The sequence below is a fragment of the Notamacropus eugenii genome, chromosome 3, assembly GCF_028372415.1.
Source record: "Notamacropus eugenii isolate mMacEug1 chromosome 3, mMacEug1.pri_v2, whole genome shotgun sequence".
Classification (NCBI taxonomy): domain Eukaryota; kingdom Metazoa; phylum Chordata; class Mammalia; order Diprotodontia; family Macropodidae; genus Notamacropus; species Notamacropus eugenii.
In genome coordinates, this window is record NC_092874.1 from 191,830,192 (window position 1) to 191,844,000 (window position 13,809).

At 39.6% G+C, this 13,809-nt stretch overlaps 1 protein-coding gene across 1 annotated transcript in view; it reads left to right on the forward strand.

Annotated features, from left to right (window-relative positions):
* Nucleotides 1–13,809, forward strand: part of A2M (alpha-2-macroglobulin) — a 77,789-nt gene that overhangs the window by 16,106 nt on the left and 47,874 nt on the right. Inside the window, exons 12-16 of the mRNA XM_072653680.1 lie at nt 578–805; nt 1,001–1,064; nt 4,096–4,238; nt 7,610–7,759; nt 13,619–13,786. Coding sequence (XP_072509781.1) covers nt 578–805; nt 1,001–1,064; nt 4,096–4,238; nt 7,610–7,759; nt 13,619–13,786 — 753 coding nt within the window. The remainder of the gene's footprint in view (nt 1–577; nt 806–1,000; nt 1,065–4,095; nt 4,239–7,609; nt 7,760–13,618; nt 13,787–13,809) is intronic.

Consider the following 13,809-nt stretch of genomic DNA (forward strand, 5'->3'; position numbering starts at 1 on the left):
ACATTAGCAACCATGGGGCCACTCAAATAGGAAGCCTGTTATCTAGAACAGCAATAATTGAATTAAGGATTTAGTTTATTATCCACCTGTTTAATGGACCTCTACTATTTGGGAAGTAGGACTAAGCAAAGAGCTCTTGGCAAGAGTGAGGTGTAGATTTACAAATAATACCTATTTTGGACAAGCCCTCTAAACTTAAAAGGAGGCACCCTCTTGATAAAGATTGAATATTCAAAATTCTAATGGCAGCATTCACCTTGTTGAGAGTTATAAGCAGTGCACAGAAACCTAGAGTCAGAGCAAGCGAAGATATATCTGTTGGTGGACTCTTCTTTTTGTCTCTAGAGGTAAGTAGCCCTGTATTATATGTGTGTACACACACACACACACACACACACGCACACACACACATATATAGTGGCTATACGAGAAATGGACTTCTCTCAAATTTTGGCTTGGGAGCACAATATTTCTAGCTATTCAACAACAGGGTAAAAGAGTTGTCCCGTTCAATTTTATGCTTTGGAACGTTGTCACAAATAATCCAACACTCTCCCTTTCCCTTCTGTTTCCTTAGGCCAAATACAAAGAAGGGACCCATTGCTATGGATACATGTGGAGAACGGCCTACCACCACTCAGCACACCATCCTGTAAAGCATGTTTTCTCTTCAAGTAAGAGCTATGTCTACATTGAACCTTTATTTGACACCTTGACCTGTGGCCAAAACCAGGAGATCCTGGTGCACTACCTCCTGAATGGACAAGTCCTGAAGGAACTGAAGGAGCTCACCTTCTATTATCTGGTGAGAACGGGAACCAGAACTCTGATCAACACACAAAGTTTAGGAATTGCCTAACACTTTGAGCTTTACCATTTTCCTTTCTCATTCTTTTCCTTTTTTCCTTTTCCTTGACAACTGGCCTTAGCAACAGGTGTCAAATGAGAGATGGATTTAAAATTAAAATGGTGGCAAAGGAAATGTTTTTTCTTTCTACAGATAATGGCCAAGGGATTTATCGTTGATACAGGGACCCATGTACTGCCTGTGGAGGCAAGAGACAGTGAGTATTCCCAGCTTGATTTCTTCCAGCCATTTTGTAATCCTTCACAGCCCTTGGGACATACATTTTTACATACAAAGAGAGAATTCCCAACTCCCCTTGTGTAGTTAAAAACGACAAAAAGTGCTTCTCCTGTTATCTCTTCCACATTGTGACTTTCTCTATTGCAGTGTCACTATATCACAGGTCAGCATGAGAAATAAAATGGAATTTTTGCAGAAGCCACAGATGACACATGAAGGGTAGCAGACAGCACAGAAAAAGTTTATAAACTCAGAAATGCATAAAAATATATGCATATTATTGTATAATATCAACATATTTTATTTTTTAATACCATAATAATTCAGACTTCTCTTGTATGAAGGGAGAGTCAAAAAATTTTATATGGATTTTCCAGATCTCGAGCACCCCTAACCCCCATGATGTGAAAGGGCTAACTATAGTTTAAAAGTTTTGCTTTGTCCCAGGCTTAACAGCCTTGGGCTGTGTAGGGAAGACGAGATTTAGAGCACAGTTCTGAACATCCACTGTTTCCGTTTCTGATCATGTACATTCTTTATTGCCCCGTTCCAGACTTTTCATGTAATATTGTTTGTCTGAGAATGATGGTGATCACAATGCTAGTGAATAATATCAAGTTCTTCACCCCACAACATGCATTATTGAATGCCAATAACAACTAGGTTATGATGGATTAGGATTGTATGTCATTAATGATGTTACCTAAGGAGGATCATCTAATCAATAAACTAAGGACTCTGCTCAAGAAGACAAGACAAGGAAATACCAAATCCTTCTTTTACCATTCTCTAAAGAACATGGGTCATCAGTGTTCAGTGACAAGGACCTCGGCCAGGGCCTCCTTTGTTTAGGTAACCAGATAGTTCATTTTTAGCCTTACTTTTGGACTCTTCAGGGGCAGAGAACCTGCGGCCTTGAAGTCACATGTGGCCCTCTAAGTCCTCAAGTGTGACCCTTTGACTGAATCCAAATGTCCCAAAATGTTCATTTTGTTTAGATTCAGTCAAACAGCTACACTTGAGGACCTAGAGGGCCACATGTGGCCTCGAGGCTGCTGGTTCCCTACCCCTGCAGTCTAGACACCATTCCTTGGAAATGTCCCACTTTAACCAGGCAGAGTTTATGTCTGGCCTCTATTGTAGTGGAAAGCACCCAATTTTGAGTCTTAGCTCCAGCCCATCTTTGTGACTCTGTTTAATTCTCTTAACCTCTGTAAGTCTCAGTATCCTCATCTTTTAAAAACGTCTCAGAATTGATGTTAAGAAAGTTCTTGGCAAACTTTGGATTTTTTTTCAAACTTTGAATTCTACATCAATGTGAATTATTAATATTGATGCCTTTAGGCAAGGCAAAAGAGTAGGGCCCCAGTGATAGGAGACCACAATGGGAGACATTTGTTAGTGATGTCACGCTGAATACTAGTGATGGGAGAGAGTACCAGAAAAAAGGTCTCTCAGACTGGCTCCGCTTTTATATGATTTCCAATTCTTAAGTACTATCGCACTGTCTTTCATGTGATTAACTTAAGTCCCTGGATTGTCTTTGTTGGAAAGGCCTTTGATTCCACTCAACCCAATTTGGCATCTGCTTAAGTCACCAAATGGATGATTAAAAGATCAATCTATTATTACCCTTTCCTGGTGCTACTATTATCTAATTTTCAAAGTTTAAGGCCACTTCCCCAAGTGTCTACATAAGTTGCCATTTGGAACGCTTGTGTTGACGTTTATTGAATGTTCAACTAATGACCTGAAGTAGCTTTCAGATCATAGTGTTTAGAGAAATCTTAGAAGCTCTACATCATATTAAAGTTTCATCACTGGATTCAAAATCATAGTAAAATACTAGGTTTTTTCTCACAATTTTCCCTTCTACTAGCCTGAGGTCTGCACAAAAGTCAACTCCTGTTGCCCTGTTGTGGTATGTGTAAGCCTAGGTTCTTGAAAGAGTACAACCTTCAACAAAAGAAGTACAACCTAGTAGAGATTCATGGTTAGGAACCAAGCTGGAAAGGCTTCAAGAATGGATTAGGAACAAACTGAAGCTCAGCCTAGCCAAGCTTGGTCAGGTTCTTCACCAGTTTGGCTACAGGGTGGTGAATTATTTTGGCCATAAGTCTCAGAGGCTAAGTTCTGGCAGGGTTGTGGCCTGCGTGGGTGGAAGAAGTACCCACACTGATTAGATCATGGTTCCTCTAGAGACTGAGATCAAGTCTGAGGTTTCAGTGGAATAATGATGAAGAGTGGTCTTCTTACAGTACAATGCAATCATCATCACAGCTTACCTTTATGGAGATAGCTTTTAAGTATTGACATTCTCTGATGTGATCCTCATAACAATTCTGGGGACAGACAGAACAAGATTATCCCTATTTTACGGATGAAGAACTAAGAGAACATGTAGCTTGCTAAACATCGTATCACAAGTAAATGGTGGAATCCAAACCAGAACCCAGATTTTCTGATTTCAAGTCACTTTCCACTACAGCTCTCTGCCTCTAATGACAACATTCTATTTCACTTTAGGATATCTAAAGTTCAAATTAGGTGGAAAATGCATGGGTCCCCTTCTCTGCATAGAGATCTGGATGGATTTCAACATTTGATTACAATGAACATTAGTTAAACAATAAGCTAGAGTACTAGGTGTCATAGTGGATAGAGGGCTAGACTTGGAGTCAAGAAGATTCATCTCTATGAATTCAAATCTGACCTCAAATACTTATTAGCAGTGTGACCTTGGGTAAGTCACTTAACCCTATTTGTCTTAGTTTCTTCATGTAAAATGAGCTGGAGAAAAAAATGGCAAACCACTCCAGTATCCTTGCCAAGAAAACCCCAAATGGGGTCACAACAGATTCAGGCAAGACTGAAAAAATGGCTGAACAACAATAAAATGATAGGTTTCCCGATGCCCTAAAGATGAAGACGTTGTCCAAAGCTGCCATGCTTTGGGGACAGTCTCTTGACCCCTAACTATTATTTTTTTCACTCTCTTTATTCAACAGTGAAAGGGACATTTTCCATTAGCATGCCTGTGAACTCAGACATCGCTCCCATTGCTCGAGTACTCTTCTATACCATTTTACAGAATGGGGAAGTTGTTGCTGATTCTAGGAAGTTTTCCATTGAAAACTGTTTTGCCAACAAGGTGGGTAATTTATGTCATAGAATAATACAAGTATCTATAAAAGGTATCCCACTCAACTCTGTAGTCACGCATGACTTGGGTTCAAGGTGAACTGGAAGGGGAACTGCATGGTTAAAATTCCCATCCAATGTTTAATCACCAATACATCAAGTGAGAGCCACAAATCAAATAGCAAGTGTTTAACTGAGGCAATAAATTTTTTAAAAATGACAAAGTAAAAAATAGAAAAACTACGCATTAGAATTATTCTCAGCTCCCGTACATAAATGAGTATAATCTCCAAAGATTGATATGTCTATGGAAATGACCAAATTCCAGAAAAATTCAAACTGAGAAGTGAGAAAGGATTTGGGTCTCAGAGCTGTGTGCTTTGCATCATGAATAGAAATGCTGCCTGAGTTCCCCAAATTCTGTCTTGTAGCAGCACTCCGGCTTCCATTACTGTCACTGACTTCACTCCCCATGGTTCTTGGAACTCCCTAGCAACTTTCTTTCACTCCACCTTCTTTGCAGTTCTCATCTGTTGAAGCTCCACCTTTTTTTTTAAGTGTCACCTCTTAAAGGTACTATTCTCTACCTCTCAGCCTTGCAGCCTTTTAGCTGCCCTCTACTGAAGCTGCTGTGACCTTACTGTTGTCACTGCAACTGCTGTTGCTTCTGTGGAAGGGTAAAATCATTTGGAGATGCATTCCTTGCAGCAAGTCAACACATTTTCCGTTTGGTCTTTAATCCAATAGCTAACACTCAAAAGGGGCCACCGAGGCGACTGTGACTTTTTTCCTCCTACATCTTAAAGAAGGTCTCCAGGCCTTATTCATTGCCAAGTTTGTTGCTGTTTGGTCATTTCAGTTGTGACCCATTCTTTGTGACCCCATTTGGGGTTTCTTGGCTGATCTATTGGAGTGGTTTACCATTTCCTTCTCCGGATAATTTTACAAGGAGGAAACTAAGGCAAACAGGGTTAAGTAACTTGCCCAGGGTCATATAGCTGGTAAGCCAGATTTGAGTCAGGTCTTCCTGACTCCAGGCCTGTTGCAGGATCCACTGCTGGCTAGCTACCTTTCCTTTCTGAGTTAGGGAGAGTGAATTGCTTTTCCCTTTTCTCTACCTGAGGGTGCAGAATGCAAATCCTATAGATAACAATAAATAGGTATATTCCTTTTAATCTCTTTTTTCAATTCCCTTCATTCACATTGCTACTTTGAACCCAGCTAAGTAAATTACCTTGAATGAATGAATGAAAAAAAAAACATTTATTTAGAATTTGCAATGGACTAAGAACCTATTCTGTGCTAAATGCTGGGAACAGACATTTTAAAAATAAGGAAACAGTTCCTACCCTCACTTTCTAATAAGAGAAGATAGCACACATAGTTGAATGGGGACTAGGGAGGGCATTTGGGTTAGGAAATTGAAAGGAAATGAGTTGATCCATAACACAGGCAGTTGACATGCCTTTTCGAGAAGTGGAATTTTAATTCCATTATTAGGTCTAGACCTAGAGGTGGAAAGTAGAGAAAGTTGAGAAGAGAGGGGGCAGTAAAACCTGTGGGAGGCAGAGCAGATGACAAGGTGGCCTGGTTCTGGAGCCAGCTAGATTTAGAGGGTTAGGTAAATTTATACTCACTCAATCATCAATCAAGATGTCTCAGACCCAGGATAAGAGTTCCAATGATGAACAAATTCACTTCCTGGGGATATAGGATGTCTGATGTTGAGTTTATTTATCCCAGAAAGGAGAAGCAGGGCATTGGTGTCAGGAAAATGGCAAGATGGCCTGGATGCACAGTTGGATGGGATGAAGTTCCATCAGGCCTCCACAATGCATGAGAAAACTTGGGGAAAACTGACAGTCTTTGCCATATTCCATCCAAATTTATATTCTCTTTATGCAAATGAACCTAGGGTTGACAGGGACATTGGATATCATCTATAAAGCCACACCTGGCCTCCTCAAAAATGTTTGTGAACCATTTGAAAGTAGGAGCCACATCCTATTTATTTGTGTGTCTCAGCAACCACCATAATGCCTTGTAACTAGGATAGTGACTGGATCTGTGATTTCATTGATAGAGATCTTCCAGGTGAAGAAACCTTCTTTACCAACACAGGTCAGCATCTTTTCTACAACTTAAAGTCTTAGGAAGTTGCCAAGAGGACCGTGAGTTCAAGTGACTTGCCCAAAGTTCACACAGCAAATATGTATTACAGTGAGGACCAAACTCAGGTCTTCCTATCTTTGAGACTAGCTCTGTACCCACTATACATACTGTGTATGATGCAGTGCATACCAGTTTGTTTAATCTGAATTTGCCAGTGGTCACATGCCAAGTTGTTGGAAGAGTCAGTATTAGAACTCAGATCTCCTAATTCTATTAATTCTCACTACCTCTCATAATGTAACCCAGTTTTGTGACTCTTCTGCTCCTTTCCTTTGTGATAAGTTGTAGGGAGTGTTGGATGGAAGGTCTTATACCAAATCCAAGAAATATGCAGTGATGTACTGAATCACTAGATCAAAAGGTCTTTGAGGATATGGACTATGCTTTGTATCTTTATCTTTGTGTATGTCCCATTATATAGCGCAGTATCCTGCTCATAGTAGGTATTTAATAAGTGCATTCATAATGCATGATTGGGGGAGGTAGGTGGCACAGTCGCTAGAGCACTGACGCTGGAGCCAGGAGTACCTGAGGTCAAATTCTGTCTCAGACATTTGCTAACTATGTGTGACCCTGGGCAAGTTTTAACTCCAATTGCCTCCAAAAATAAAAAACAAGCCAAACATGACTGTTGATGAAAAATGTTATCAGTTCCCAAAACTAATGAACTCTGAGGACAGATTAAAGCATTTTTTTCACTTTCTTTATGTTTGTTGCTTTTTTTTTTTGGCAACATGGCTAATATGGAAATGTTTTGCATGACTTCACAGGTACAATGGATTATTTCTCAATGGGTGAAAGAGGGACTGGAGGGGGGATTTGGGAGAGTTTGGAATTCAAAATTTTAAAAAGAATATTTAAAGAATATTTTAAAAAAATTTCAAGTTACCACAAAAAAGAATGAGTGTTTGATGTATTAAAAATAATGATTAGGTGGCAGATTAGAGGTGAAGTGGGGAGGGTCTTTGAGAATTAATTAAAAAGAAGATTGTTATATCTGAAGAATATGAATTGACTGCTATAGATCAGATATTCATTCAAGTTGGATGAAGAAAAGAGGCTCAAAGGATGTCCAGGACTCTTTCCACTGTGGTGAAGCCATGCTGAGTTGTGTGTGTTTTGAATGTGAAGAGGACAAGAGAGAAGAGAGATCCCAGGACTGACTTAGTAGGAAAGCTGTTCAGTTGACCTCTGCCCTTTTCTTTACAGGTGAATTTAAGTTTTTCATCAGCAAAAAGCCTTCCATCCTGGAAAACCCATCTGACGGTGAAAGCTTCTTCTCAATCCCTCTGTGCTCTGCGTGCAGTGGATGAGAGTGTCCTTCTCTTGCATCCTGAAGAGGAACTTTCTCCTAGACTGGTAAGTTCTAACTCATCCCTCTTATCATAAAGAAGTCATCATTATATGGATAAGAAATAGTTAGCAATCTCTTATTTCAGTTGCTCATTTAGAGGTTATGGATATTATTTAACATCACATTTCAAGCACAGATAATACCAAATAGATTCAAAACACCTGATGAAAGTAAGTTTTGCATAACCATAAGAATAGACCAAGGAGAAGTCATGTAACATTAAGAGCTGATCAGGAAGGCATAAACAGAGAAGCCAAGGGGACAGATGAGTTTGGGGGAAAGACAATGAATGAGTTCTGTTTTGGATATGATGGTTGAGATTCTCATGGGACACTGAGATGGAGATGTCAAAAAACTGGAGGGCATGAGCTCAAGAGAGAGATGAAGGGTGGATATATAGATATGGAGGTCATCTGTATGGTTAAATACATGGTTGCTGATGAGTCTCACTCTTTCCTTAGCAAAAGAATTATCCTAATGAAGGTTAAGAAAAGCCCTCTCCATAATCTGTGAGATAGTTACAGAAGAAAAACCTACCTTTTAACACAGACAGTTGTGGGGTCTTACAAGAAGGGGCAGCTAGGTGGCACAGTGGATAGAATGCTGAGTTTGGAGTCAGAAAGACTCTTCTTCCAGAGTTCAAATCTGACCCCAGATACTTACTAGCTGTGTGACCCTGGGTAAGTTACTTAAGCCTGTTTGCCCCAGTATTCTCACCTGTGAAATGATATGGAGAAGGAAATGGGAAACCATTCCAGTATATTGGCCAAGAAAACCCCAAATGGGATCACGAAGTCAGACACAACTGAACAACAACAACAAACATAAGGAGAAAAGACTTTCCTCAGTGGTAATTACCATTACCTGAATAATTCAATTTTGAGTAACAAAAATCCCTGAAAAAATATAGTGCTCTTCCACAAAAGGAAGGCTGTCCAGACACTTTTTGATAGGTACACATTTAATGGGTCAGAGGCAGCAAATGGTTGTGAAAAAATAAGTGAAATTTTTAGTGAAATTGAAAGTTAAAGAAAAGAAGGTTAAATGACTTGTATAGCTAAAATTTAAACCAGATTTAGAGGACCCTTGAATCCTATACTGCCTTGCCCTCCCCATGATTTACCACCATCATTCAGCAGATAACTTTTCTTCCTTTTTTGCTAAGATGATTGAGACTATCTATTTAAAGCTCCTTCATTTCCCTCTTCAACAACTCCAAACCATTGTACATTTATACTCACCTGTCTTTATTTCTTTTTATGTCAGAGTTTAAGATGGCTTTTGCAAAGGGTAACCTTTCCATGAATTCCCTTAATCCAATTTCTTGTACTTCACTGAAGGAGTGGCACCTAAGCTGAGCCTTGATGCAAGGGAAGGATTCCAGAAAGCAGTGATAAGGAGGGAGTCCATTCCAGCCACAGAGAGTGTCCACAAATCGAGTTAAAGAAGCATATGTGAGAAAACTTAGAATTCCATTTTGGTTGGAATGTACAGTGCATAAGGGGGACTAATATAAAACAAGACTACGAAGGAAGGTTAGAAGTAGGTTGTGAAGATTCTTAAGTTCCAGGACGAAGTATATCTCATTGAAGAGGTAATAATAGTAGCTAGCCTTATGTAAAGCACTTTACAAATAATATTTTATTTCATTCTCACAATGCTGGGGGTTAAATGCTATTTTTATCCCCTTTTTACATATGAGGAGACTCATATGTAAAAGGCAGAGGTTCAGTGACTTTCCCAGGGTCACACAATTAGTAAGAGTCTGAAGGCTAGATTTGAACCCTAGTCTTTTTGTAGATAGTAGCACTCTCTCTACTTTGCCATTTAGCTGTTTCAGGTAACCACTGGAAGGTAGGTCAAGCACTAAAGAGGTAAATGACTGGACTCTTCTTCAATGTCTTCTTATCTATTTGTTCCTTCTCACTACCTATAGACATGTTCAGATCTCTCCTGTATTAAAAAAAAAAAAAACTCTTCCTTTACTGTATTAGTCCCTTAAATCCTATCCCCTCCACCTCAATTTGGGATAGAAAAATTAATCTACACTCTGCTTTGATTTCCTCACTCCACATTCATTTTTCAATGCTTTGTGATCTGACATTCTACTGAAACTACTTTACTAAATGTTACCCTTACCCTCTTAATTTCTAAACCAAGTGGCCTTGACTTTTGAGTAGCATGTGACACTGTTGCCCAATCCATCCTGCTGAGTTCTCTTTTTGGTTTTGACTTGTGTGACAATACTCTCTCTTGGTTCTCCTCTTATCTGTCTGACCTTTGTTCAGTTTCCATCACAGGTCCATCCTCCTCCTCTGTTTCCTTAAGCTCTGTGGTCAACCCTCTTATCTCTTCTGTTTTCTCTATGCTCTCTCCCTTATTGATCTTCTCTCCTACTACTGATCTTTATGAAAATAATTTTTGAATCTATGTATCTGGCACTAACATCTCTTTGATGAACTTCAGTCCCACATCTCCATCTGCCCACAGGATATTGTCACTTTGGTGTCCTTCATGATCAACTCAATGTCCAAAAGTAAACTCATCTTCCCTCCTAAGACTTTCTTTCCTCTGAACTTCCCTGTCCTTCCAGTCACAGATCCTCAAAACCTTGGAATCATCTTTAACTCATCCTTCCTACTCACTACTTACACCCTATCAAGTCAACGAATGCATAAAGATGATAATTGAACTCATAGAAACTGATGATATCACCTGAATGAGATGGTGTAGTAAGAGAAGCGGAGATGACCTTGGACAGATCCATGTTTAGTGGGCATGACTTAGAGGACTATCCAAAGAAGAAGACTTAGAAGGAGTGGTCAAAAAGGTAGGAGAACTAGGAGAGAGCAGTGTCCTGAAAACCTAGAGGGGAGAGAGCATCTAGAAGACAGTGATCAACAGGGTCAAAAGAAGAGGTCAAGGAGGATAAGGACTGAGATAGACATTAGATTTAGCAATTCAGAGATAATTGGTGACTTTGGAGAGGATAGTTTTAGTTTGATAATGAAGAGGATTTAAAATACTGTGAGAAGAGAGGAAGGAGAAGCACTGATTATAGATGCCTTTCTCAAAAAGTTTAGCCATGAAGGAGAGAAGAAAAATATGACGATAACTAGCAGGGATGGTAGAATCAAGGGAGACATGGATATACTTGTATACATTAGGAAAGGAGCTAGTCAATAAGGATAGATTGAAGATATGAAAGAAAGTGGCAATGATAGTGAGAGTAACCTGCTGGAAAAGATGAGAAGTTATGGGATTAATGGTGCCTATGGAGGGCTGGCCTTGGCAAGAAGAGGGGTACCTCTTTATGTGAGATAAGAGTGAAGGAGGAGAAAGGAGGGGAAGATGCCTAAATGATGAGAGATGAGGAAGAGGGGAACTCACAGTGAATGACCTCAATTTTTATATAAAATTATGAGGCCAGGTCTGCCGCTAAAATGAGGAGTGAGATGTTGTGGGAGCATTGAGAGAGATGAAAAGGTTTGGAACAGCTGCTGTGGTGAATGGGATAGCAGACCAATTAGGGAGGTATCAATGGATCACCTTGCTTCAAAGAGAGTCCAGTTAAGATTATGTAACATAAATCAGCATAGTTTCCTGATTTTCTCCATCTTCATTCATAGTACATGAATAACAGCAAAGTCCCAGATGATTGGGAGGAACACAAGACTGGATTTTGGCAAGACTTGATCAGTGATAGAATAAGGGAGCCAGGGACTTGATTGGAAAGGACAGTGTTGAATAAACTGATTCACCTCATGGCTAACCAATGGGTCTATCTAGAGAGAGAAAGAAAACAAGTGTAGCCATGCTGAGGTGATAGTCAGGAAAAGAATTTAGGAGTAGATGGACTCAAGGTGATGGTGAGAACAAAGAATGCAGTAAGGGGTCATAAGACAGAGGGAAAGATATATTCATGAAATATTATGATCAGAGAAGTTAATTTCAGAATCCATGAGCATAGGAAATTGAATACTTCAGGATGATCATCTCAGTGTGTAACTGAGGTGGAATAGAGGAAGAGGAATGGAGTTCCTCAGTGAAATTCACTGGAACACTGAAGGATATTTAGTACAATGAAGGTCATGGGAATGAAAAGTGGAATGAGGAACTGGGAGATCAGGGTGTTTGAGGGATCTATCTATATGTATATGTATGTATTTGTATGTGTGTGTGTATACATATGATTTTCAAATATGTCCCTTCCCCCTTTAGAGGATGTCAACAAATGTGAAAAGATATGAAGTACTTGCCAAGTACAGGTACTGAGAAAAGATGCAAAAATTAGGCTCAATCTTATGGAGATTTTATTCTAGTAGAGGAATATGGCACCAATTAAATGAAATAAACCCTTGATAAATGGCACTGGGGGATCCAGGTGAAATGTCTGCTTGGAAGCTACTGCTGGATGTGTTGCATCACAACTCTTTTGGTTGACTCTTCTGTTTGCCATATCTCCTTCCAAGGCAAGGTAGTACTCCTATTAACTCTTATAAATCTTGCAGTGAATCCTTCTGAGTGCAGTTGCATCAGGTCAGCCAAATAATCCCTCTTCCACGGATGCATCTTTCACTAATTATGTTCCTCGAATAATTCATGCTTTGGAAAGCACTGCTCTACTTCACCTCGATGGGGATTACATGTGTGTTTATGTTAATGAGAAAGAATGATATTTATGGAGGACTTTCTGATTTACAAGTACACTGTTCCTTTGCTTAATTCACATAACAATGAAGTGGGTAGAACAATTTTGCTTTTATGGATGGGGAAATTGGTTAAGATTGAGAATGGTTAAGATGTTTTCCTAGAGCTGCACAGTTTAGTAAGTAATAAAGCTGTGATTGGACCCTTGGTCCCTTGATTCCAAACCCAATGATCTTTCTGCTACACAATGCTGCTGCCTACAGTGTAGTGAAAATAGGGTACATGTTCTTACCCATGTGACATAAAGGTTATTTGAGGAGGACATGGGTCCCTAAAAATGGCATTGAGAAAATTCATTGTTTCTTCCTGCTAAATTTTGAGGTCAGGGAGTATTTCATACATATTTATATTTCCCTGTGATGTCTTACACCCATCCTTGAATATAGTAGGACACACATTTAAGAAGATCTGTTATTTGATTGGCTGCTGGGTAACTTCTTTCCTATACAGTCTAGCTTCTAGCATGTAAATTTGGACCCCTTAGCAGAGTTTTCTATGGCACTTGGCTCCTGCTGTTTTTAATCTTTCTACCGACCCAAGTAGGGGCAGCTAGGTAGTACAGTGGATAGAGCACTGGGTTTGGAATCAGGCAAACTCATCTTCCTGAGTTCAAATCTGGGCTCAGTCACTTTACTAGTTGTGTGACTCTGGGCAAGTCACTTAATTCTGTTTGCCTCAGTTTTTCATTTGTAAAATGAGCTGGAGAAGGAAATGGCAAACCACTCTAGTATTCTTGCCAACAAAACCCCACACCGGGTCATTAAGAGTTGGATACAACTGAACGACCGCATTAACATTGACCCAGGAAAGCTTAATGCTGATGAAAGAATAGTAACAAGAAAAAAATGATAATAACATTTCTATAATGCCTATACTGAGCACTTTACACATGTTAACAACCCTGGGAGGTAGGGACTGTTATTATTTTTGCAATTGAGGAAACTGAGGTATTAGCGATTAAGTGACTTGCTTGGGGTCACACAGCTAAGTGTCTGAGGCTGGAACATTCCTCGACATGATTGCCATTCATTATGGTGGTTTTCCTGGATCACTTGGAAGAGGAGAGTGGAGACTGCATCACTGACGTTTCCTCTATAAATTAACACAGAGAATCACAAGAAATCCCTTTCTCTTTTCTTTTTCTGGGAACATAGATATATGATCGCCTACCTGTGAAGGACCTTACTGGATTCCCCGGGGACCTAAATATGCAAGATGAAGATGTGGGAGCATGTGTTCCTTCCAATAATATCCTCATTAATGGAATAACCTACTCCCCCGTATTTAGTAGTGATGAAGAAGATGCCTATAACTTCCTAAAAGTAAAGTCTATTTTTCCTATTCA